The sequence below is a fragment of the Mobula hypostoma genome, chromosome 6 (genome assembly GCF_963921235.1).
Source record: "Mobula hypostoma chromosome 6, sMobHyp1.1, whole genome shotgun sequence".
Classification (NCBI taxonomy): domain Eukaryota; kingdom Metazoa; phylum Chordata; class Chondrichthyes; order Myliobatiformes; family Myliobatidae; genus Mobula; species Mobula hypostoma.
In genome coordinates, this window is record NC_086102.1 from 108,033,770 (window position 1) to 108,061,566 (window position 27,797).

Sequence of the window (27,797 nt, forward strand, 5' to 3'; positions counted from 1 at the left end):
TGGAAATGCTGCATTTAATTCCCTCATCCAAGTCATTAATATATATTGTAAACAACTGGGGTCCCAGCACTGAGCCCTGCGGTACCCCACTAGTCACCACCTGCCATTCTGAAAAGGTCCCCTTTATTCCCACTCTTTGCATCCTGTCTGCCAACCAATTCTCTATCCACATCAATACCTTACCCACAATACCGTGTGCTTTAAGTTTGCACACTAATCTCCTGTGTGGGACCATGTCAAAAGCCTTTTGAAAATCCAAATATACCACATCCACTTGGGGATTGGAGGAAAGTATAGGGGTGTTAGAGGTGATTTTTTTTTACACACCGTGGGAACGTTGAACACCTTTCCAGGGGTTGTGGTAGAAGCAGATACATTAGGGACATTGAAGAGACTAGGTTTTTATGTAGGCACATGGATGATAGAAAAATGGAGGACTATGGAGGAGGGAAGGGTTAGATTGATCTTGGAGTAGATTAAGGGTTAGCACAATATTGTGGGCTGAATAGCCTGTACTGTACTGTACTGTATTCTATATTCTCCTGTGAATGCAGTCTAGTCCATGTCATAATCAATAGCCAGGCTCTTCCCCACTGTACCCAACATATCCTTCTGGCTGGATTATGGAGATATACAGTCATAGAGCCCTGAAACAGAACCCTTGGCCCAACTTGTCCATGCCTTCTTGAAATGGTCCCATTTACCTGCATTTGGCCCATATTCTTCTCAGTGTTTCCTATCCACATACACATGCAAATGTTTTCTAAAGATTGTAATTATACCCACCCCTACCCCTACCTCTGTTCTGTGTTCTGTGTTCTACGAGAGGAGAGATTATCTTCTGCTTAAGCTTCCTCCATTGTTGTCCACTTGCCCAAGGTAAGATCGTGAAGCGGTTGCCACGGAAACTGGACGTGGTGGAGGGGGAGAACGCAGCGTTCTGCGTGGACTTGGACGAGGACAACGTGGACGTTCGCTGGTACAAGGACGGGGAGCTGCTCAGTGAGTCTCACAAGACCATCATCAAATCGTTCGGGAAGACGCACATCCTGGTTTTCGTCAATGCCACCCTGGAGGACGCCGGCGTTATCACCTTTGTGATCAGTGAATCTAAGTCGTCCTCCCAGCTCCGTGTGAAACGTGAGTTGTCCGACATCCAGTCCCGACACTCTCTGGGTAGTGAACCTGACGCCATTTTGTAAGGGAGCAAAGAAACAGATTTTTTTTCTTTTGACAATCCAGGGTGCAGGTCCTTCTGGCCTAGAGCCTGTACCGTCCAATTATACCCACGGATGGCACGGTAGCATAAGGGGCAGCAAGGTAGCAATGCAATTAGTGAAATTACTTTAAGCAGCAATCCCCAGTCTGGGTTCGATTTCTCCACTGCTGCCTTCTCCTTGTGACTGTGTGGGTTTCCTTTGGATGCTCTGGTTTCCTTTCATATTCCAAAGATGTATGGGTCAGGATTAGTAAGTGTGGGCATGCTACATTGGCTCTGGAAGCAGGGTGACACTTGCGGGCTGCCCCCAGTGCATCCTCGGACTGTGTTGGTTGTTGATGCAAATGACCCATTTCACTGTATGTTTCAATGTACATGCCACAGTTAAAGCTAATCTTTAAAAAATGTTTAATACTTCAATCATTAATGAGGCAATTTAGGATGTGGGAGGAAATATGAAGCACCCAGGCAGTTCACAGGAAAAACATACATGTGACAAATAAAGCTAATCCATAGGGCCAACGGGCCTGTGTTTCCCAAGTACCCATGTGACCTATTAACCTACTAACATGCTCATCTTTGGGGCAACACACACAAAATACTGGAGGAACTTAGCAGGTCAGGCAGCATCTATTGAAATGAATAAACAGACATTTTGGGCCAAGACCCTTCATCAGGACAGAGGTCTTTGAGGTGTGGGAGGAAATTGGAGCACCAGGAACCGAGGCAGTTCACAGAGAAATGTACATGTAGCCATTAAAGCTAATCTATGTGAGCAATTAACCTGCAAGGACCTCCATCACTGGGGTTATGCCCTCTTCTCGTTGATAACAGGAGCCTGAAGACACATACTCACTGTTTCCGGAACAGCTTCTTCCCCTCTGAACTCAGATTTCTGAATGGACTACGAACCTTTGTACACTACCTTACTATACCTTTTGCTTAGTTTTTACACCACTTACTTAGTTTAATTTATATTTATGTATAATTATAATTTAAAGATTTTTTTATTATTGTGTATTTCATTGTACTGCCGCAAAACAATGAATTTCACGGCAAATGACTGTGATATTAAACCTGATTCTAATTCCTACCAAGCCGTGTTTCTCTGGAATATGGGAGGAAACTGATGAACCCACGTGGCCACGGGGAGAACGTATAAACTCCTGACAGACAGATGAACCCATGTGGCCACAGGGAGAACGTATAAAGTCTTTACAAACAGCAGCAGGAGTTGACCCTGGGTCACTGGCGTTGTAATAGCATTACGCTAACCACCACGCTACTGTGTCACTCCAAATTGGTTTATTATCGCCCAAAGTCTATGTCAAAGTTGAGTTTATTGTCATACGCACAAGTACACGTAAGCACCGGTGCAATGAAAGACTTAATACAGTCTGCGTAGCAGAGCATGAAGATTGAATTCTTCAACTTGTGGTAATTTCTCCCCGTCCTCCTCTCTTTCTCCATTCCCCATTCTGGCTCCCCTCTTCAGAATCAGGTTTAATATCACTGGCAACTGGCATGAAATCTGATGCTTTGTGGCAGCAGTACATTACAATGCATAATAAAATAAGTTACAATAACAAATATTTATATATAGCCATGAATTAAACAAGTATTGCAAAGCAAGAGCAAAAACAAAACCAGTGATAGTGTAACGCACACAAAATGCTGGAGGAACTCATCAGTCTAGCAGCATCCATGGAAATGAGTACAGTTGACATTTCGGGCTGAGACTGGAGAAAAAAATGATGAGGAGTTTGGAGTTAGAGGGTGGGGGGAGGAGAGAAGGAAACAAGGTGATTGGTGAACCGGGTGGGGGGGTGTGAAGTAAAGAGCTGGGAAGTTGATTGGTGAAAGAGATGCTGGGCTGGATAAGAGGGAATCTGATAGGAGAGGACAGAAAGCTGTGGAAGAAAGGGAACGGGAGGAGCACCAGAGGGAGGTGAAGGGCAGGTAAGGAGATAAGTTGAGAGAGGGAAAAGGGAATGGGGAAAGATGGGGGCGGGGGGGCAGATTTCCAGCATCTGCAGACTTTATTCTTGTTAGTGAGGTCGCGTACGTGGGTTCATTGTCCATTCAGAAATCTGATGGCAGAGGGGAAGAAGCTGTTACCTGAAATATTGAATGTGTGCCTTCAGGCTCCTGTACCACCTCCTTAATGGTAGCCAGCAGAAGAGGGCATGTCCTGGGGGATGGAGTACAGCTCTTCTTCTCACCTCCCTCTGGTATCCCTTTCTTCCACTCTCCTCTCCAGTCAGGTTCACTCTTCTTCAGCTCTTTCACTCTTCAGCTATCGCCTCCCAGCTTCAGAGTACAACCTGTCAGGTGATAGGCGAGACCAGGTGAGGGGGAAGGTGGGTGGGCGGGCAGGGGAGGGGGATTGAAGTAAGAAGCTGGGAGCTGATAGGTGGAAGAGGTAAAGGGCTGCATGGGGAGAAGGCAGGAGAATGGGGTTGAAGGGGAAAATAAATCAGCTACAATTGAATGAGGGGCAGACTCGATGGGATGAATGGTCTTGTTTCACTCCCTGCAGCCAAGAGGCAGACAGTCCCCGGAGCGCCGGAGAACGCCCGGATGAGCTGCGAGCGGTCCAACACTGCCTCACTGGTGTGGTCCCCGCCGGCCGAACGCGGTGGCACTGGGGCCACCGGCTTCGTGGTGGAGCGGCAGGAGTTGGGCTCCGAGGAATGGGTGCGCTGTCTGACCACTGAGGAGAGCACAGCCGTGGAGATCCTGGGGGAGAGCGTCCCCGCCGAGGCCCGCTACCGGTTCCGTGTCTGCGCCGTCAACAAGCACGGGCGGGGAGGGGTGACTGAGTTCCCCGGAGCCGTGCACTTGGGTGAGTGGTGATGGGTCATTGGAGGTGGGGAGGGGATGGGGAGAAGTGCCAACTGATTGTAGGGGTTGGAGGGGATGCAGACACTGTTGGGGGAGAAGGTCATTTGGAATTGGGATGAGATTGATGGGCCACAGGCTGTGGGAGGGTATATCTACTCAGGCAAAGTCACACACAGGGGCATGGAGACACAAACACACACAGATTCACGCACACTCACACACACATACAGACAGACAGACACAGATACAGACACACACTCACTCACACACAGACACACACACACACACACAAACACACACACACAGACACACACACACACACACACTCTCACACACACAGATGTACACAAATACACTGGCTCGCATACACACATACTGACTCACACACTCACACAAACACACACACACACACACACACACACACACACATAGACAGACACACACACTCACACTCACACACTGACAAAGACATAGATACAGACACATACTCACACACAGACACACACACAAACACACACACACAGACACACACACACACACACACACACTCTCACACACACAGATGTACACAAATACACTGGCTCACATACACACATACTGACTCACACACACTCACACAAACACACATACATGCACACATACTGACTCACACAGACACACACACTGACTCACACAAACACATACACTCATTAACACACACACACACACACACACACATATACTGACACATACACTGACACATGCACACACTCACACACACAGATGTACACAAACACACTGGCTCACATACACATACTGACTCTCACACACACTCACACAAACACGCACACACATGCACACATACTGACTCACACAGACACACACACTCATTGACACACACACATACACTGACACATACACACACACTCACACACACAGATAGAAACATAGAAACATAGAAAATAGGTGCAGGAGTAGGCCATTCAGCCCTTCGAGCCTGCACTGCCATTCAGTATGATCATGGCTGATCATCCAACTCAGAACCCTGTACCAGCCTTCCCTCCATAACCCCTGATCCCTTTAGCCACAAGGGCCATATCTAACTCCCTCTTAAATATAGCCAATGAACTGGCCTCAACTGTTTCCTGTGGCAGAGAATTCCACAGATTCACCACTCTCTGTGTGAAGAAGTTTTTCCTCATCTCGGTCCTAAAAGGCTTCCCCTCTATCCTCAAACTGTGGCCCCTCGTTCTGGACTTCCCCAACTTCGGGAACAATCTTCCTGCATCTAGCCTGTCCAATCCCTTTAGGATTTTATACGTTTCAATCGGATCCCCCCTCAATCTTCTAAATTCCAACGAGTATAAGCCTAGTTTATCCAGCCTTTCATCATATGAAAGTCCTGCCATCCCAGGAATCAATCTGGTGAACCTTCTTTGTACTTCCTCTATGGCAAGGATGTCTTTCCTCAGATTAGGGGACCAAAACTGCACACAATACTCCAGGTGTGGTCTCACCAAGGCCTTGTACAACTGCAGTAGTACCTCCCTGCTCCTGTACTCGAATCCTCTAACTATAAATGCCAGCATACCATTCGCCTTTTTCACCGCCTGCTGTACCTACATGCCCACTTTCAATGACTGGTGTATAATGACACCCAGGTCTCGTTGCACCTCCCCTTTTCCTAATCGGCCACCATTCAGATAATAATCTGTTTTCCTATTTTTGCCACCAAAGTGGATAACTTCACATTTATCCACATTAAATTGCATCTGCCATGAATTTGCCCACTCACCTAACCTATCCAAGTCACCTGCATCCTCTTAGCATCCTCCTCACAGCTGACACTGCTGCCCAGCTTCGTGTCATCCGCAAACTTGGAGATGCTGCATTTAATTCCCTCATCCAAGTCATTAATATATATTGTAAACAACTGGGGTCCCAGCACTGAGCCTTGCGGTACCCCACTAGTTACTGCCTGCCATTCTGAAAAGGTCCCGTTTAGTCCCACTCTTTGCTTCCTGCTTGCCAACCAATTCTCTATCCACATCAATACCTTACCCCCAATACCGTGTGCTTTAAGTTTGCACACTAATCTCCTGTGTGGGACCTTGTCAAAAGCCTTTTGAAAATCCAAATATATCACATCCACTGGTTCTCCCCGATTAACTCTACTAGTTACATCCTCAAAAAACTCTATGAGATTCGTCAGACATGATTTTCCTTTCACAAATCCATGCTGACTTTGTCCGATGATTTCACCGCTTTCCAAGTGTGCTGTTATCACATCTTTGATAACTGACTCTAGCAGTTTCCCCACCACCGATGTTAGGCTAACCGGTCTATAGATGTACACAAACACACTGACTCCCACATACACACGCACTCACTGACACATTGACACACACACACAGACACGCACACACTCTCGCGCACACACACACTCACACTGACTCACACACAGGCTTAATACATGCAAATTCACAGACAAACAGACATGCACAAATACAAGGAGACACGCACAACTATACACACACACTGGCACACAGTACGAACACACAAATGTGCAAAATCGGGCAGAAGAAAGTGAATGTTTCACCTTGTCTGACTGTTATCTGAGTTTTCTAAAGCAGTGAAGGTGTCAGCTCAAGTCGAGTTGAGTTTCTTTCCTGTGCACAGTACGGTGAGATACAGGTACAGTGAAATACTTCCAGCAGCATCACAGGCATGTAGGTACAGACCACACACACGTTAATTATATGTAAATTATACAAGACAGTGAAGAAAAAGGCTGCAAAACAGGACATTGGTGACAGAAAAACACAATCTGAGCCAAGTGCAGAGTATTGCAAGTGATGCTCCATAGTGTCCGTCGCTGAGGTAGAGTTAGGGTTGTGCTGGTTGGTTCAGGAACCTGACGGTTGTAGGGAAGTAGCTGTTCCTGAGCCTGGTGGTCCCAGACTTCAGGCTTCTGTACCTTCTGCCTAACGATAGCAGTGAGAAGATTAGAAGAGGATGTTGCCTGGATTGGGGAGCGTGCCTTATGAGAATAGGTTGAGTGAACTCATCCTTTTTTCCTTGGAGCGACGGAGCACGAAAGGTGACCTGATAGAGGTGTACAAGATGATGAGAAGCATTGATCGTGTGGATAGTCAGAGGCTTTTTCCCAGGGCTGAAATGGTTGCCACAAGAGGACACAGGTTTAAGGTGCTGGGGAGTAGGTACAGAGGAGATGTCAGGGGTAAGTTTTTTACTCAGAGAGTGGTGAGTGCGTGGAATGGGCTGCCGGCAACGGTGCTGGAGGCGGATACGATAGGGTCTTTTAAGAGACTTTTGGGTAGGTACATGGAGCTTAGTAAAATAGAGGGCTATAGGGTGCCTAATAATTTCTAAGGTAGGGACATGTTCGGCACAACTTTGTGGGCCAAAGGGCCTGTATTGTGCTGTAGGTTTTCTATGTTTCTATGAATTGGATTTTGGAGAACCTTGATGGTTGATGTTGCCTGCTTGAGCCAGTGCCGATGGTGAGGTCTGTGTCCACGATATACAGACAGTAATGCTTCCTCTCCCCTTCAGTGCCCGTGGCCAGGATCCGCACTCACCTCAATGACGCAACGGTTTGTCAGGAGGAAGACACAGAGTTTGCCATCGAGCTGACCGCCCCGGTCATTGGGACCTGGCACATGAGAGGCAGACAGCTACAGGAGGGTGAGCGCATCAGCATCCAGCAGTCGAGGTCGCAGCATTCCCTCCTCATCCGGCAAGCCAAGCTGGAGGAGAACGAAGTGGAGATAACCTTCGTTGCGCATGGCGTGAGGGACTCTGCCATTCTGTTTGTTAAAGGTAAGGGCGGCGTTCCAGCCTCTCTGTGGGAACAGGAATTCAAATTCAAATCAGATCTATTATCATTGAGGCTAGTTATGAAATTTGTTTTTTTGTGGCAAAAATACAGTGGGATGCATAAAATAAATTAGTTATACTGTAGATACATAAACATCCTGACCTCCGGTGGTGCCTGTGTGGAGTTTGAATGTTCTCCCTGTGACCATAAATGTTACCTCAATATTCTTTTTGCGCTATTTACTTATTCTGTAATTGATAGCAATTTTATGTCTTTGCATTGAACTGTGACGACAAATTTCACATCATACAAGACTGCAAATATAAACCTAATTCTGATGCTGGTTACTCTGGGTGTCGATGTTTCCTCGCACACGCGGACCGGTGGGTCAACTGGCTGCTTGTAGTTAGGTGTACGTAGAACCAGAAGCACGTTTGTTATCACTAGCAGACTGCATGTCATGAAATTGGTTGTTTTGTGGCAGCAGTACAGTGCGATTCATAAAAAACTACTATGTTACAATAAGAAATAAATGTTAAAGCTAAATATTGCAAAAAAAAAGAGCAAAATAGTAAAATAGTGATCATGGGCTGTTCAGAAATCTGAAGGTGAAGTGGAAGAGGCTGAGGGTCTTTAGGCTCCCCGATGGTAGTAATGAGAGGGCATGTCCTGCGTGGTGGGGCTCCTCCAAATTCTTGAAGCACCACCCCTTGAAGATGTCCTCCATGGTGAGGTGGGATGTGCCCATGATTGAGCTGGATGAAGTTACAACTCTTGCTTTGGCACCACCATACCTGAGAGAGATGGAACTAGTCAGAATGCTCCCTTCAGTACATCTGTAGAGAAAAATTTGCCAATCCATCCCCTCAAGCCTCTTTCATTCCATGTAAATTCCAATCCACCTCAGTTCAGATCCCTCCAAACCAAAGTTCATTGAGTCATGCAGCATACCGTAGAAACCCTTCGACCCACTGAATCCATGGTGACTTACAGACTACGAACTGATGAAGAAGTCATGCCAGTGGCTACATTTCATTAGGGGTTTAGTGAGATTTGGTCTGTTACCAAAGGCCAACAAACCTCTACTGATGTACCAGGGAGAGCATTCTAACTGGTTGCATCACTCTCTGGTATGGAGGGGCCACTGCGCAGGATCGGAAAAAGATGCAGACAGTTATAAACTTTCCCACTCCATCATGGACACAACCCTCCCCACTGAGGACAGCTTCAATAGGCAATGCCTCAAGAAGGTGGCATTCATCACTCAGGACATACCCTCTTCTCATTACTACCATCAGGGAGGAGGCACAGGAGCCTGAAGATGTAAGCTCAACATATTAGGAATGACTTCTTCCCCTCTGCCATCAGATATCTGAACGAATGGTAAACCCATGAACACTACCTCACTTTTTTTTACATTATTTAGTGTTGTATTTTTTATATTTCTAGTAAAGTATTCTTTAAGCATTGCACTGTGCTGCAGCAGCAAAACATCAATTTCATGACGTATGTCAGGGACAATAAGCCTGATTCTGATTGTGAGGCTGACTTTCAAGGACTCTTTACAACTCGTTATCAGTATTGGTTTTTTTTGGCAGTTTGTCTTCTTTCACACATCAGTTGTTTGTCAGTCTTTGCCTTTTTATATGTACATTTTGTTGTAACTTCTATTGTAAATTTTTTTCCTGTAAATGCCTGCAAGAAAACAAATGTCAAGGAAGCATAGGGTTGCATATACATACTTCGATCATAATTTTACTTTGAACACAACTGCCTTCCCCAATCCCATTTTATTCACCCCACATTCCCATCAACTTCCGCTACACTCTAGGGGTAATTTACAGCAGCCAGTTACCCCGCCATACAGCATGGCAATGGTCCCTTCAGCCCTTGTCTTCCATGGGTGGCATGGTGGCTTAGCGGTTAGCCTAGCACTATTATAGTATTAGTCACCCCAGTTCAGTCACTACTGCTGTCGGTCAGGAGTTTGTACGTTCTCCCCGTGACTGCATGGGTTTTGTCTGGGAGCTCTGGTTTCTTCCCACTTTCCAAAGATGTATGGGTTAGTAGGTCAGTTGGTCACATGGGTGTAATTGGGCAGCAGGGACTGGTTGGGCCTGTTCCTGTGCAGTATCTCTAAATAAAATTAATGTTGACCACATTGCCCAGTGAGCTGGTTCGGCCCAGGGCCTCTGAACCTCTCCTGTCCATCCAACTATCTCGAGGGTTTTTAAATGCTGCCAATGCGCCTGCCTCGACCACTATTTCTGATGCTTGTTTGCTTGCGCCCTTAACTCCTGGTGGAGTCGTTGGGGTGCTGTCAAGCTTTGCACCAGCCTGTTCCATCTGTTGTAGTTACGTGCCAGAGCCTGGGTCACCGCAAATGTTTTCCCTGTCCATCTTTTCCTCTGTCTACCTCTCCTTCTTTTCCCCTCCACAGTTCCTTGTAGAACGGTCTTTGCAAGGCCACTGGATCTTGTTACGTGGCTGTAGCATCTCAGCTTTCTTCTCTTCGCCGTTGTGAGAAGGTCTTTATGGGGGCCAATGTGGTGCTGGATGGTCTTGCGGACCTGCTCGTTTGTGATGTGGTCCAAGTATGAGATGCCCAAGATGTTGCAATAGCACCTCATTTCCAATACCTGTATCTTCCTCTGTAGCTCTGCTGTGAGGGACCATGTCTCACATGCGTACAGGAAGATGGAGAATGCACGCAGGAGTCTGATCTTGTACTTCATGGTGATGTTGCTGTCCCTCCATATTGTCTTGAGTTTGGATAGTGCAGTCATTGTCTGTGCGGTCCTTGTCAGGATTTCTGGTCTTGATCCTTCATCACTGATGATTGCCCCCAGGTATTTGAATTGCTGCACTGTCTCAAGTTTCTGACCATGGACTGAGGTGTCTGTTGTGATGACACCATTGGCATTTGCCATGAGCATGGTCTTCTTGGCACTTATTTCCATTCCAAGCTTTGTGGAGGCTCTGTCAGGATGGTTGACTAGGTTGGCCAGTTCGTCCTCTTTTCCTGCAAGTCCGTCAAAGTCATCAGCAAATCTTAGGTTTGTGATGTTTCTCCCTCTGATGCTGACTGTGCCCACATGATCTTCAAGGGCAACACTCATGATTCGTTCCAGGAAGACGTTGAAGAGAGTGGGGGAGAGGAGGCAGCCCTACAGAGGTATGGAACCACTCCCTGATGGTGCCCTGAGCGAGCACTGCACGGTTGCCTTGGCGTAAAGCTGATGGATTGCATGAATCAGCTTCTGCCCCATGTTGAATTTCTTCTTGGTAGCCCATAAGGCATCATGCCAGACTCTGTCAAACACCTTCTTGAAGTCTATGAAGACGTGGTAGAACTCTCTCTGGTGCTGAAGGTGTTTCTCACAGAGGGAGCGGAGGGTGAAAATCTGCTCAGTGGTGCTTCTGCCCTTACGGAAGCCTGCTTGTTCCTCGGCAATGATGTCTTCTGCCTGAGGTCTCAGTCCGTTCAAGATGATTCTGAGCATTACCTTGCTTACATGGCTGATCAAACTGACAGTACGGTAATTCTGGCAAAGTTGGAGATTGCCTTTCTTGGGAAGCACAGTGATCAGCAACTGAGTCCAAGGTGTCGGCCATTCACCTGTCCATCAGATCTTATTGCAGATGGTGGTAAGCATGTCTATCGTGACCTCTCCTCCATGCTTCAGCAGTTCAGCAGGGATGTTGTCAACTCCTGCTGACTCCCCGCACTTCAGTGATCATATTGCAGCTTCAACTTCTTCACGCATGATTGGATAGTCATCCTCATTGGAAGATTCCTGCACATTCAGCACGCTTGGATCCCCTTTGCTCTGGTAGTTGTACAGTTCTGAACAGTACTCTGTCCACCTTTCCATTATTTCCTTTTCTTCTATGAGACTTCTGCCATTTTTGTCTTGGATGGTGTTTACTTAGGCTTGTTTTTCTTTGGTAAGATCTTTCACCAGTTGGAACGCCTTCTTTGTGTTGTTGTTGGAGAGGCTGTCTTCAATGTCCACACATTGTTCAGCTATCCATCTTTGCTTTGCTTCCTTCATGTCTGTCCTGATTTCCTTGTTGATTTTCCTGTATTCTGTTCTTCTCTCTGCTGTGTTTTTATCTTTCTTTAATTTCCTTCTTGTGTCACACATATCCAGTATCTTGTTAGTGACCCATGGTTTAGACTTACGGCAGCTTTTCCCTGGAATCTTGCTTGCTGTTTCCGTCATCACTGTGTTAAAGTTATTTGTGGTGGTCTCCAGCTCTTCATCAAAGAGGAGTATTGATGCAAGCTTCCCCCCAAATGCTGCCTGAAATTCTTCAGAGATGGCGGAGTCTCTCAGTTTTTCAAGGATGAATCTCAGCTGGCTGTTTTTGGCTTGTTGATTCTCCTCAAGCGCACTCCAATGTTCATCATGACAAGGTCATGGTCACTGCCCATGTCTGCTCCTGGGAATGTTCTGGTCTTCGGTCTGTTCACACCAGATTTGTGCCGTCTTTGCACCAGGATGTAGTCAGTCTGGTGATGTTGACCACTGGGGGCATGCCAGGTCCATCTTCGGGATGCTTTGTGCTCTCCAAGTGTGTTCGACAGCACCATGTTGTTATAACTGGCAAATTCCAGCAGGCATAGTCCCCTCTCATTGGAGGTGTCATTGCATGAGGGGCCGATGAGATCCCCCCACTCATCTTGTGCGTGTCTGCCCACCTTGGCATTCCAGTCACCCTGAATGATCAAAATGTCTTTTTTGTCTACCTTGTCCATGACATCTTGTAGTTTCTTATAGAATTCTCAATGTGTTCACTGTTGTAGTCTGTTGTTGTGGTGTAGACTTGTGCCACTGTGATGGTGAATGGTTTACTCACAGGCGGATGGTCATGAGCCTGCTTGACACTGGTTGGCATCCTAGGACAGCATTCTTGATGGATTTGTTGACTAGGAACCCGAGGCCATTTTCACGTCTGTTCTCTTCTCACCTGCCTATTACTTCCTACCGTCAGGAAGGAGGTAGAGAAGCCTAACAGCACACACTCAGCAATTCAGGAATGGCTTCTTCCCTTCTGCCATCCAATTCCTAAACGCCCTGAAAAGGACATGGAACCCGTGAATACTACCTCACTTTTTTAATATTATTTCTGTTTTTGCACTATTTCAGTAAAAGTTTTCGAGTGTCACAGAGACTCTAGCACCTTATGCATCAAGGCTCAGATTTATTCGCCATGTACACCCAGTGACCACTTTATTAGAAACCTCCTGTATCTACTAAAATAGTCACTGCGTGTATATTGTGATCTTCTGCTGTTGTAGCCCATCTACTTCAAGGCTCGAAATGTGCATTCAGAGATGCTCTTCTGCACACAACTGTTGTATGAGTGGTTATTTGAGTTACTGTCGCCTTCTTGTCAGCTTGAACCAGTCTGGCCGTTCTCCTCCGGCCTCTCTCATTAACAAGGTATCTTCGCCCAGAACTGGATGCTTTTTTTGTTTATTGCACCATTCTCTGTAAACTAGAGACAGTTGCTTGTGAAAATCCCAGGAGATCAACAGTTTCTGAAGTACCCAAAGTGTCCTGTCTGGCACCAACAATCATTCCATGGTCAAAGTCACTTACATCACGTTTCTTCCCCATTCTGAGATTTGGTCTGAACAACAACTGAATTAGTTCTTCTTCTTGTTTTACGGTGGTTGGCACCCAGCTTAATGGTGCATTACCGCCAAACTGAATCTGTTGACCATGTCTATGTGCTTTTATGCACCAAGTTGCTGCCACATGATTGGCTGATTAGATATTTGCATTAACGAGCTAGTGTAAAGGTGTACCTAATAAAGTGGCCACTGAGTGTATATTTACAAGAATTAGGAATTTGCTGTGGTGTGCTGGTCAGGGAATGAAATGCAACAAAACAACATTCAGCAATTATAAAGATTAAAGAATTATGAAGTTAGATGTTGAAGTTAGACATTAAAGAATAGATATCGAATAACATGCATAAATTCATAAATACCAGCCTGTATTTGCAATGTAAAACGTGTTTCAAAGTGTTTACAGTGCAGTGTAGTGATGGGAGTAATAGATAGAGTGGACTGTGTGGGGGGGGGCTAACTAGAATAGTTAATTAGCTTAACTGCCTTGCGGAAGAAACTTAAGATGTCGTAAAGGTTTTGTTTTAAAAGCCCTATAACACTTTGCAGAAGGGAGCTTTTGGAAAAGACAGTTTTCAGGGTGGGTTTGTCCACCATAATTTTCTCCTGCCCGTTTCTTTGTCCTGGACACACGCAAGCCCTGTAGTGATGATAGACTGCCCCCAAAGACCTTTTCTGCTGACCTGACAGTTCCTATATGGTGAGAGGATGCTGCACCGAACCAGGCAGTATTGGTGAGTTCAGTGGTGAGACTAATAAAGCAATACAGTTTCCTTGTAAAAGTGGGTTTTACAAGGAAATCACTTTTACAAGGAAACTGTATCATTGTGTCAGTCTGCCCCTGACCTCAAACAGCTGTAACTGTTTCAAACAAGGCGCCAGCATTTTTGAAATCCAGGCGCAGATGAAGCACGGGGCATGGGAAGCAGGGAGGGGGCTACTCAGTTCCTCAAACCTGCTGTAAATTCAATATTATAGATCCTGATCTTATCACCGTCCTGATTGTTCCCATCAACTCTCACCAAAATCAGAAACAGAATCAAAATCAGGTTTATAATTACGTACTGACGTGTTCTGCTTTGTGGCAGCAGTGCAGTGTAATACATACAATATTCTATAAATTACAATCAGAACTATATCTACATAACATTCAATAAGGTATTAACATAATAAAATAATTTAAACAGAGTTTGGACAAACTTGTGTTGCTTTCACTGGAGCTGCAGAATTGAGGGGAGACCTGGTGGAGGTTTCTAAGAGTATGAGATGCATAGATAGAGTTGAAATGTCTAATACCAGAGGGCATGCACTTTAGGTGAAGGGGGTAATTTCAAAGGAGATGCAAGGGGCATGTTTTTTACACAGCGAATGGTGGGTGCCTGGAATACACTGCCTGGGGTGGTGCGAGAGGGAATTTTAAGAGACATTTAGATAGACACATGAATGTGAGGGAAATGGAAGATATGGACGTTGTATAGGCAGAAGAGATTAGTTTACTTGGCCATTGATTATTAATTTATTTGGTTTGGCTGAATGGCCTGTTCCTGTGCTATACCGTTCTATATTTCTAAGTAGTGCAAAAAGGAAGCAAAATTCTTGCCTTTCTTGGTATTGAATATACTATGGAAGAGTGGAGTGTACTTTGTGTCAAACCTGTGTGGTTCCTGCACTGAGGGTGTGTGATGGGACAGTGTAGAGGGAAATTCACTCTGTGCCTGATCCCGGGAGAGTGTGATGGGACAGTGTAGAGGGTTCTTCACTCCACATCTGACCCTGGGAGAGTGTGATAGAATGGTATGGAAGGAGCTTCATTCTGTACCTGACTCTTGGTGTGTGTGATGGGATAGTTTTGGGGGGGTGTGATGGGATAGTTTTGAGGGTGTGTGATGGGATGGTATTTGGGGGTTGTGTAATGGGATGGTTTTGAGGGAGGGGTGTGATGGGATGGTTTTGAGGGGTGTGATGGGATAGTTTTGGGGGTGTGATGGGATAGTTTTGAGGGAGTGTGATGGGATAGTTTTGAGGGGGTATGTGATGGGATAGTTTTGAGGGGTATGTGATGGATGGTATGCATCGATACTCATGTTATTCATCACTTTTTGACTGGGGTCTTTATGTTCCAGCTGTCCCACTGAAAGTCTCACTGAGCCCGGGCATGGAGAAAGAGCAGCGGGTCACAGCCCTTGAGCCAATCATACTGAGCTGTGAACTGTCCAGGCCCAGCGGCCAGGTCCGCTGGGTCAAAGATGGCCAAGACCTCGAGGCCAGTGACCGGATATCACTTGAATCCTGTGGCCAGACAAGGAGGCTCGTTGTCCAGTCCAGCCAGCTCTCAGATTCCGGGCAGTACACCTGCGATGCGACAGATGACTCCATCACTTTCTGCGTTACTGTATCAGGTACGATCTCCTTCAATCTGAAACCAAGCGGAGTTAATCAGAATTAGGTTTATTATAAACACAAGAAAAGCTGCAGATGCTGGAAACTCAAAGCAACACACACAAAATGTTGGAGGAACTCAACACTCCTGGCTGCACCTATGGAAAGGAATAAACAATTGATGTTTTGGGCCAAGGCTCTTCTTCAGGACTGACAGGGAAGTTGGTGGGGGCGGGGGTGAGGAATGCCTGAATAAAAAGGTGAGGGAGGGGAAAGAGGCTAGCTGGAAGGTGATAGGTGAAGTCAGATGGGTGGGAAAGGTCAAGGGCTGGAGAAGAAAGAATCTGATAGGAGAGGAGATTGGACCATATGAGAAAGGGAGGAGGAGGGGACCCAGCAGGAAGTAATAGGCAGATGAGAAGGGGTAAAATGTCAGAGTGGGGAATAGAAGGGTGGGGTGGGGATTTGTTTAACAGAAGGAGAAATCGACATTCATACCATCAGGTTGGAGGCTACCGAGACGGAATATAAGGTGTTGCTGCTCCACCCTGAGGGTGACCTCATCCTGGTACAAGAGGAGGCCATGGATCGACATGTCAGAACAGGAATGGGAATTGGAATTAAAATGTTCGGCCACCGGGAAGTCCCACTTGTGGCAGATGGTGCGAAGGTGCTTGACAAAGTGGTCCTCAAATTAGCAACAGGTTTTCACCAATGTGGAGGAGGCCGCATCGGAAGCACTGGACAAAATAGATGACCCCAGCGGATTCACAGGTGAGGCGTGACCTCACCTGGAAGGACTGTTTGGTTCCTGAACGGAGGTGAAGCAGGAGGTGTATGGGCAGGTGAAGTACTTAGACCGCTTGTGGAGATAAGTGCCTGAAGGGAGATTCGTGAGGAGGGATGGATGGACAAGGGAATCGCAGAGGGAGCGATCCCTGCGAAAAGTGGAGAGGGGGTGGGAGGTAAAGGTAACTGCATGTTTAGTGGTATGATCCCTTTGGAGATCGCCCAAATTGCAGAGGATAATGTGTTGGATGCGGAGGCTGACGGGATGGTAGGTAACGACAAGAGGGACTCTCGTTATTACAACACCGGGAAGATGGGGTGAACACAGATGTACAGGAAATGGAGGAGATGTGGGTGAGTGCAGCAACAATAGTAGAGGGAGGGAAAGCTTGTTCTTTAAAGAAGGAGGACAGCTCTGATGTCCTGGAGTGGAAAGCTTCATCCGGGGAACAGATGCAGCAGAGGCGAAGAAACTGAGAAAAAATAACATTTTTACAGGAGATAGGGTGGGAAAAGGTATAGTCCAGATAACCATGGGAATCAGTAGGTTGATAAAAAATGTCAGTTGACAGCTTGTCTCCAGAGATGGAGACAGAGATTGAAAAGGGGCAGGGAGGTGTCGGAGATGGCCCAAATGAACTTAAGGACAGTATGGAAGTTACATGGATGGGAGGTGTATGGAGGGATATGGTCCAGGTGCAGGTCAGTGGGACTAGGCAGAAAAATGGTTCGGCACAGCCAAGAAGGGCCAAAAGGCCTGTTTCTGTGCTGGAATGTTCTATGGTTCTATGGTTCTGAAGCAAAATCGATGAAGTTGATGAGCTCAGTGTGGGTGCATGTGGCAGCGCCAATTCAGTTGTCAGTGTAGCGGTGGAAGAGCTGGGGAGTATGACTGGGGAAGGCTTTGAACATGGACTGTTCTACATAGCTGACGAAGAGGCAGGCATAGTTTGGGCCCATGCGAGTGCCCATGGCCACCACCCAGGTTCGGAGAAAGTAGGAGGAGCTGAAGAAAAATTTAGGTTTATTATCACTGACATACGGTGTTAACTTTGTTGTTTTGTGGTAGCAGTGCAGTGCAACACAAAAATTACTGTAGATTACAAGATACAGAAATTGTGTTGATGAGGTAGTGTTCATGGGTTCATGTACCATTCAGATATCTGATGGCGGAAGGGAAGTAGATGTTGTTAAAACTGAGTATGGGTATTGAGACTCCCGTACCTCCTCCCCAGTGGTAGTAACAGGAAGGCATATCCTGGCTGATGAGGGTCCTTAGATGGATCAAAGAACCTATTTTCGTGCTGTAGAGCTTTATGACTCCGTGACTCTATGCTCATCTAATCCCATTTGCCTGCATTTGGTCTAAACCTTTGCTATTCTTGTACCCGTCCAAATGCCTATAAATGTTGTTAATGCATCCACTTTGACCAGTTCCTCAACCAGTTCTGAATCCAACTGGTTTCCTCTCAGCTTCTACAGCTCCAGAAAAAGAACAACCAAGTCTGTCCAACTGTCCTTATGGTACATGCCGTCTAGTAGTGGTGTGATCACTCGAGTCGAGTATGATGGGGTTGTCTATTGGTGGCTCCTCAGTGGGGTGTAGAGGCTGATCTGGGATCCACATATTCGGGTGCAGTGTGGGCAAGTGTAAGTGGTGGTGGTGGTCAGTGGTCGGGTCTTTTGGTTGTTCAGTCTCTCCTTTCACAGCTGCCTGTTTTCTGAGCATAGCAGAGGTCGACCTCATGTAGCACAGTTCTCTGTTCAACAGATTTCCTCCTGGTATGTCTATTGAGTCAATATCTTCCCAGTTTTTAGATGTAATGTTGAATTTCTTCAGGCTGATTTTGATGTTATCTTTGAAGCGTTTTCTTTGGCCACCGGGGGTTTGCTGACCTTCCTTCAGCTGGGAGTAAAGGATCTGTTTGAATTGACATGACATGACTTATCCCTTGGAGCTGGTATTGCTTTGTCTAATGTCCTCCAATCCAGGCAGCATCCTGGCGAACCTCTCCAAAGCTTCTGCATCCTTCCAGCAACAGGGTGACCAAGCGACCAGCACTGAACGTGATACTCCAAGTGTGGCCTAGCTATGGTCTTGAATCGGGTACCTTCTGCATCAACACATGACGAAATAAAGCTCTCTGGAACAAGCACTGAAAGGGAAAATTTAATCAGGTTACGGGACCATAGACCATCAGGCAGAGGAGCAGAATAAGGCTATTTGGCCCATTGGATCTGCTCTGCCATTTGATCATGGCTGAGCTATTACTCTCCTGCCACTGTTGACACCTTTACTAATCAACCCTCTCTTTAAGTACTCCCAATGACTTGGTCTCCACAGCTGTCTGTGGTAAAGAATAGCACACATTCAACACCTATAGGAAACATCCTCTCCATTCGACTCTTAGCTGGGCCTTTTAAAATTCGATAGGTTTCAGGAGATCCCACCTCACCCCCACTATTCTTCTAAAAGACAGTGAAAGGCTCTGGAGATCTTGAAGGGAGTGCAGGTCTGGGTGAGGGAACACTGAGACAGGAGTACTTATGATTCAATCGCCAGTCCTAATTCAAAGTAACATTGCACACAATGCCACAAGGCACTGTGAGTGGGAAATCCAAGGCCTGATGACTGAGTCTGCAAGTCCTGCGGAGGCTGGAAGCCTGTCCTATCTGTGTGTGTGAGGGGGTGGGTGGGGGGAGGAAAGGGGCTGGCTTTGCTGTTGTTACTTTGTTGGCCTTCTGCAGATTATTGGTGGCATGCTGTGTTGGAACCTGAATGTGTGGTGACACTTGCAGTCCCCACCCCACACCCCAGCATGTACCACCTTGAGATTCATTTTCTTGCAGGCATTCACGGTAAGAACAATGAAATACAACAGAATCAATGAAAGACCACACAAAGACTGACAAACAACCAATGTGCCAAAGAAGACAAACTCTGCAAATACAAATTATAATATTAATAGTAATAAATATGCAAGTAAATAATATTGAGAACATGAGTTGTGGAGTCCTTGAAAGTGAGTCCATGGGTATCAGTTCATTGTTGAGGTGAATGAAGTTATCCATGTTGGTACAGAGCCTGAAGGTTGTAGGGTAATAACAGTCCCTAAACCTGGAGCGTGGAAACTGAGCTGCTGTACCTTCTTCTGGAAGGCGGCAGTGAGAACAGTGAAGGACTCTGGGAAGGGGGTTATGGGACTGGGTGAAGATACACCAAAAAAGGAGCATTCATGATTCAATGGCCGGTCCCAATTCGAAGAATCCTACACATAATGCCGCAATGCACTGTGAATAGTAACCAACTCAAAGATTTGGCTTTTCAGGGTCTGTCTGGGCTGGCAGCTGTGTCTGCTCTTAATAATGTCATTCAGAACACTTCAGACCGACATTTCTATTCTCTCAAAACTCATGGCCATTAACATTCCCTGCATAACTATTATCTGCAGTTCCTTCTGAATAGATCACATGCAGAGAGGAATGTGGCCCTGGTTCTAATCTCTTTTGGAACAAGGAACAAGACCTTGGAGATGGATCAGCAGAGATTTACAAACAGTAGCAAGAGTGAGGGAAACTAGAATGTGACTTGTGGATACAGAATTGGCTTGCCCGTAGAAGGCAGAGGGGGGTAGTAGATGGGAGTAAATCTCTCGCACATTTCTACAGGTGTACTGTGGAGAGCATTCTAACTGGTTGCATTACCAACTGGTATGGAGGGGGCACCGGACAGGATTAGAAAAAAGCTGCAGAAAGTTGGAAACTCAGCCAGTACAATCAAGGGCACTCGCCTCCCCTTCATCAAGGGCACCTTCGAAAAGCGATGTCTCAAAAAAGTGGCATCCTTCATAAAGGACCCAATCACCCAGTACATGCCCTCTTCTCATTGCTACCATAAAGCAGGAGGTAAGGAGCCTAAAGATGCACAGTAAACTTTTCAGGAACAGCGTCTTCCCCTCCGCCATCAGAATCCAAATCAGGTTTAATATCACCGGCGTATAGAAACATAGAAACATAGAAAATAGGTGCAGGAGTAGGCCATTCGGTCCTTCGAGCCTGCACCACCATTCAGTATGATCATGGCTGATCATCCAACTCAGAACCCTATACCAGCCTTCCCTCCATACCCCCTGATCCCTTTAGCCACAAGGGCCATATCTAACTCCCTCTTAAATATAGCCAATGAACTGGCCTCAACTGTTTCCTGTGGTAGAAAGTTCCACAGATTCACCACTCTCTGTGTGAAGAAGTTTTTCCTCATTTCGGTCCTAAAAGGCTTCTCCTTTATCCTTAAACTGTGACCCCTCATTCTGGACTTCCCCAACATCGGGAACAATCTTCCTGCGTCTAGTTTGTCCAATCCCTTTCGGATTTTTATATGTTTCAATCAGATCCCCCCTCAATCTTCTAAATTCCAGTGAGTATATGTTGTGAAATTTGTTAATTTTTTGGTTACAGTACAATGAAATCCATGATAAATAAATATACAGTAAGTGTATATATGTCTATTAAATAGTTACGTTAAAATAGGTGGTGCAAAATAAAATTTAAAAAATAATAGGTAGTGTTCATGGGTTCAATATCTATTTAGAAAACTTTGTTCTTTTTTTGCTCTCTTTTTGTACTATTTATTTAATTATATACTTTATAGTTTTTTAACATTAAGTATTACACTGTACTGCTGCCTCAAACAAATTTCATGACATATGCCAGTGATATTATAACCGATTCTGATTTAGGGAGTATTCTGCCCAGAAGTTGGTGACCGGTGGTGTTCTGCAGGGATCTTTTCTGGGACTCCTGCTCTTTGTTAATTTTATAAATTACTTGGATCAGAAAGTGGAAGGGTGGGTTAGTAAGCTTGCAGACGATATGAAGGTTGCTGGAGTTGTGGATAGGATCATTGAAGTTTGAAAAGGGACATTGACAGGTTGAAGAGCTGGGCTGAGAAGTGGCAGATGGAGTTCAACCATAATATGGAGAACGTGAATGTAGAACAGAGAACATTGAACACTATAACACAATACAGCCTCTTCAGCCCATGATGCTGTGCTGACCTTTTAACGCACTAGGATTAATTTAACCCTTACTACCTACATAACCCTTCATTTTTCTTTCATCCCTGTGTCTACCTGAGAGTTTCTTCAATGTTCCTGCGGTATCTGCCTCTGCCACCACCCTGGCCATGCATTCCACACTCAGTCATTTTCTGTGTAACAAAACTACCTCTGACCACACCCCCCCCCCCATATGTTCCTCCAAATACCTTAATATTATGCCCCATCGTATTAGCCATTTCTGGCCCGGGAAAAGGTCTCTGGCTACCCACTCTCTGTCAATGCCTCCTATCATCTTGTATTCAAGGACCCCCACCATCCAGACCATGCCTCTTCTTATAGTTGCCATTGGGAAGGAGGTACAGGAACCTTGGGTCCCACACCACCAGGTTCAGGACCAGCTATTACTCCTCAACTATCACTCTCTTGCAACAGTGTGGATAACTTCACTCTGAACTGACTCCACAAACTGCAGATGCTGGAAATCCAAGCAACACACACACACACACACACACACACACACACACACAAAATGCTGGAGGAACTCTGCAGGCCAGGCAGCATCTATGGATAAGAGTAAAGAGTTGATGTTTTGGGCTGAGACCCTTCATCAGGACTGAAGAAAAACGATGAGAAGTCAGGGTAAGAAGGTTGAGGGGGGAGGTAGTAGGTGATAGTTAAAATGAGGAGAAAGGGTGGGGTGAAGTAAAGAGCTGGGAAGTCAATTGGTGAAAGAGATAAAGGGCTGGAGAAGGGGGAATCTGATAGGAAAGGGCAGAAGGCCATGGAAGAAAGGGAAGGGGGAGGAGCACCAGAGGGAGGTAAAGGGCATGTAAGGAGATGAGGTGAGAGAGGGAAGTGGGACTGGGTAATGGTGAAGGAGAGGAGGGAGAAAATACTGGAAGTTTGAGGAGTCAATGTTCATGCCAACAGGATGGAGGCTACCCAAACAGAATATAAGGTGTTGTTCTTCCAGCCTGAGTGTGACCTCATTGTGGCGGTAGAGGAGGGCATGGACTGACATGTTGGAATAGGAATGGGAAGTAGAATTGAAAGAGGTGACCATCGGAAAATCCTGCTTTTTCTGGCGGACAGAGCATAGGTGCTTGGTGAAGCATCGTACACTGCTTCAGGTGACACTGAAATACAGGAGGCCACACCAGGAGCGCTGGATGCAGTAGGTGACCTCAACAGACTTATAGGTGAACTGTCAACTCACCTGGAAGGACTGTTTGGGGCCCTGAATGGTAGTGAGGGAGGAGATGTAGGGGCAGGTGTAGCACTTGTTCCGCTTGCAAGGATAAGTGCTGGAAAGGTGGTCTGCCCATCGCCTCCCTCTGGTGCTCCTTCCCCTTCCCTTTCTTCCGTAGCCTTCTGTCCTCTCCTTTCAGATTCCCCCTTCTCCAGCCCTTTATCTCTTCAACCAATCAACTTCCCAGCTCTTTACCTCAGCCCTCCCCCACTCCCAGTTTCACCTATCCCTTTGTGTTTCTTCTTCCCCTCCCCGCAACTTCTTATCCTGACTCCTCATCTTTTTTTCTCCAGTCCTGATGAAGGGTCTGGACCCAAACATCGACTGTTTACTCTTTTCCATCAATGTTGCCCGGCTTGCCAAGTTCCTTCAGCGTTTTGCATGACTCCACAACCAATGGACTCATTTTCAAGGACTCTACAACTCATGTTTTCAGTATTATTTATTTGCTTATTTGTTTATTATTATTATTATTATTATTATTATTACTATAAACTGCTTGGTATGGAAACTGCACTGCAGCAGACAGGAAGGCTCTGCAGCAGATAGTCAAAACTACCCAGCACATTGCTGCACTGAGGGGAAGTGTGGGTTAGTAAGTTTGCAGATGACATGAAGGTTACCGGAGCTGTGGATAGGGTCTTTGATCTTTTTATTTTTGCACATTGGTGTTTGTCAATTTTTGTTTTCTTTGATTCTATTGTGTTTCTCTGTTCTACTGTGAATGCCCGTATAACACCCTGTAACAACGGGTTTGGCGGGACTGGAGTGTGTATTCCCTAGATTTACACAGCCAAGGAAACCAATGGGGTTTCACCCGCAAGAAAGCAAATCTCAGGGTAGTATTTGGTGACAGATATGTACTTTGATGATAAACATACCTTGAACTGTGAACTTCAGAAGACAGTACTGGCAACATTTTTTAGGCAGCTTGCAAATCGTCTAGATATACTTCTTCCGAACTACTCTCGCTGCAATCTGCAGCCTGTAATTTCCTTTTATTAACATACTTTTGAACCATCTGAAATGACCAGTGATTTTAGGTTCTTCTGAAGGACTTGGTAGACTTTACTCTCAGGAATGCAGGTACTGCGCCTTTTAAGCAGATGAAGATCAGCCATCAACATGGCTGGAAGAGAAGGATGAGGGGAGGACTCCAAACCAGACTAAAATGTTGAGATGTATAGCATTCTCTACCAGCATAATGTTAGCAAAGCTACAGTCAGTGGAGAACAAGACTGAGGAACTAAGGGCCAGGTTGCTGTATCGGAGGGAAATGAGGAATTGCTGCGTTCTCTGCTTCATGAAGACATGGCTCATTTCAAACACGCTGGATGCAGTGCTCCCGTCTGAGGGGTTATTGATCCTTGAAGGATCAAATTGCCAATGTGGAGAAGGCAAGAGATGGGGGACTGTGTTTCAGATAAACTCTTGATGGTGCCCAGACATAGTGGTCTTGTCACATTCTTGTTCTCCGAACCTGGATCATCTAAAGATTAGTACCATCCATTTGCCTTACCAAGAGAGTTCTCTTTCCTGATCCTGACTGCAGCTTCCATAGCTCTAAAGGCAGAAGTTAAGTAAGCACTCGATGTATTGAGTGCTGCAAATAGCAAACAAAAACCAGCCTACCTCGATAACTTTCAACTAATGTCTGGGAATTCAATCAGGCTTGCTTGAAAAAATTTCTGCCCAGTTATCATCAACATATCACCTGGAGCACCAGGGTTCCCAACACACTCGACTACTGCCATTCCTTGGCCTCATTTCAGGAAACCTGATGTTCTGGCTGTTCCTCCAGCATACAGGTCAACACTCAAGAATCCAGAGATGAAGATCAAGAGTCTAGACTCCAAAGATAAAGATCAGGACTCCAGACTCCAGAGATAAGGGCAACACAGAGGTGCTCACGGGAGGCAGAGAAACAACTATGGTATTGCTTTGAGTCTTTGGACAGGGCCATGTTCAGAGGTTCTGCGCGAATATGCCATTGTTGTCTTGGATGTGTGTGTCTCCACAAAATCATTTGGTCTTCCCGAACCAGAAGCCCTGGATGAACCAAAATATCATCAATCTGCTGAGGGCCAGATCAGTGGCATTCAGATCTGGCGACCAGGTAAAATACAAGAGGCTTGGGTACAACTCCCCGAAAGCCAACTCACATGCAAAGCAGAGATCCTGGACCAAACTTGAATCACAGAAGAATGCTGGGCAGCTGGGGCAGGGCTCGAATGCTGTCACCTCCTGCAAGGTAAAACCAAATGACATATGTGACAAAAAAGTTTCACTCTCAGATGAGCTCAATGCCATTTGTGTATGCTTTGACCAGCAAAGCATAGAAGCACCTTTGCAAACTCACATAGCTCCAATGACCTTGTGACTTCAGCCTCTGAGGCCAATGTGAGAGTATCTTCGGGATGGTGAACCCACAGAAAGCATCTGGCCCAGAATGGATACATAGCCGAGTACTGAATACCTGTGCAAATCAACTGGCTGGAGTGTTGACTGAGATCTTTAACCTCTTGCTTCGGCAGTTTGAGATACCCACCTGCTTCAGGCAGGCTTCAATTAAACCGGTGTCTCAGTGACTATTGTTTAGTAGGTTACGTCCTCTGTGATGATGTGCTTTGAGAAGTTGATGATGAAACTATCAACTCCTGCAGGAGAAGTGACTTGAATCTGTTCCCATTTGTCACAGCAGGTCAACAGCAGATGCCATTTCCTTGGCTCTTCACTCGATCCTGGAACACCTGGACAGTGAAGATGCATACACCAGGATGCTCTCCATTGGCTACAGCACTTCATTCACACCATCATCCCTTCAAAACTAATCAATAAGCTGTAAGACCTTGGCCTCAACATCTCCTTGTGCAACTGGATCCTTAATTTTCTCCCTTGCAGACCCCAGTCAGTTCAGATTGGCAACATCTCCTCCACGATCACCATCAGCACAGAGGATCACAAGGCTGTGTGCTTAGCCCCTGCTCTATACGTGTTACACTTATGACAGTATAGCAAAGCACAGCTCCAACGCCATATTTTAGTTTTCTGATGACACCACTGTCATAGGGCAAATCAAAGGTGATGAGGAATCAGCATAGGGGAAGGAGATTGAAAATCTGACTGATTGGTGCCACAACAATCACTTACTCAACATCAGCAAAACTAAAGAGCTGGTTAATGACTACAGGAGGAGGAAACAGGAAGTCTCTGAGCCAGTCCTCATCAGGGGATTGGAGGTGGAGAGGCTCAGCAACTTTAAATTCCTCAGTGTTAGCATCTCAGAGGATTTGTCTTGGGTCCAGCACGTCGGTGCCCTTACAGAGAAAGCATGGCAGCGCCTCTACTTTCTTAGAAGTTTGTGAAGATTCAGCATGTCATCCAAAACTTCGACAAAGTTCTATAGCTGTGCAGGGGAGTGTACCCTGACTGGTTGCATCATGGCTTGGTATGGAAACATCAATGCCCTTGAATGGAAAAGTTCTCACTGTTACCATCAGGAAGGTGGTACAGGAGCTTTGGGTCTCACACCACCAGGTTCAGGAACAGTTTTTGTCCTTCAGCCATCAGGCTCCCGAACCGGAGTGGATAACTTCACTTGCTCGAACACTATCCACAACCTATGGACTCACTTTCAATAACCCTGAGTTGAATAACTCATGTTCTCAGAATTTATTACTTGTATATTAATAACTTTCACTTTGGTTGTTTTCCCATCTTTCCTGTGTACAGTTCCTCACATTGATTCTACTGTAGTTGTATCGCCTGTGAATGAATTTCAGTGTAGTACATAGTGACATGTATGTACTTTGATAATAAATTTACTTTGATCTTTGATAGATCCCTGACTTGTCTTGCAGTGACTTTGATGAATCCCTGACTTTCTCCGTGATCTCAATGAAATTCCTGTCTTTTCAGAGCCGCCAGTGAGAATCGTGAACACGGCCGATGACACCAAGGCAGAATACCTCAAGTCCGACCGAATCGTCCTGAACTGTGAGGTGTCCCGCCCAAGCGCTGGGGTGAGGTGGTACAAAAATGGGCTGGAGGTGGAGGGGGACACAAACATCACAATGATGTCACACGGAGTCCACAGGAGTCTGATCATCCAGAGCGCCAGAATAGAAGATTCCGGAGAATATGTCTGCGACGCTGGAGATGACTCCATCTTCTTCAATATTACTGTGAGAGGTTAGAGGTTAGATAAGATCAGTTACTGCCCCCATGATGTAAACATACTGGCCAGTTTATTAGGTACACCGGAATGCTTGCTTATTCATGCAAGTATCTAATCAGCCAATCATGTGGCAGCAACTCAATGCATTAAAGCATGCAGAGATGGTCAAGAGTTTCAGTTATTGTTCAGAACAAACATCAGAATGGGAAGAAATACGATCAAAATGACTTTAATCGTGGAATGATTGTTGGTGCCAGATGAGGTGGTTTGAGTACCAAAGAAACTACTGATCCCTGGAATTCTCACGCACAACAGTCTCTAGAGTTTACAGAGAATGGTGCAAAAAAAAAACATCCAGTGAGTTGTAGTTCTGTGGGCAAAAACATCTTGTTAGTGAGAGGTCAGAGAAGAATGGCCAGACTGGTTCAAGCTGACCAGTCAACTCGAATAACCACACATTACAACAGAGGTGTGTACCTAATAAAGTGGCCACTGGGTGCATGTAGATTGCCTGTGGAACCTCTTGGAATCTAGGGTGGCACAGTGGTGTGGTGGGTAGAGCCACCACCTCACAGCTCCCGAGACCTGGGTTCGATCCTGAGCTCTGCCGCTGCCGGTA

The 27,797-nt window shown here is 45.9% G+C and overlaps 1 protein-coding gene across 1 annotated transcript in view; it reads left to right on the forward strand.

Moving 5' to 3' along the window:
• The window catches only part of obsl1a (obscurin like cytoskeletal adaptor 1a), a 192,743-nt gene that overhangs the window by 8,889 nt on the left and 156,057 nt on the right, over positions 1-27,797 (forward strand). The window contains exons 4-8 of the mRNA XM_063051410.1: positions 880-1,140; positions 3,759-4,064; positions 7,619-7,885; positions 15,648-15,923; positions 26,920-27,192. Of these exons, the coding sequence (XP_062907480.1) occupies positions 880-1,140; positions 3,759-4,064; positions 7,619-7,885; positions 15,648-15,923; positions 26,920-27,192 (1,383 nt within the window). The remainder of the gene's footprint in view (positions 1-879; positions 1,141-3,758; positions 4,065-7,618; positions 7,886-15,647; positions 15,924-26,919; positions 27,193-27,797) is intronic.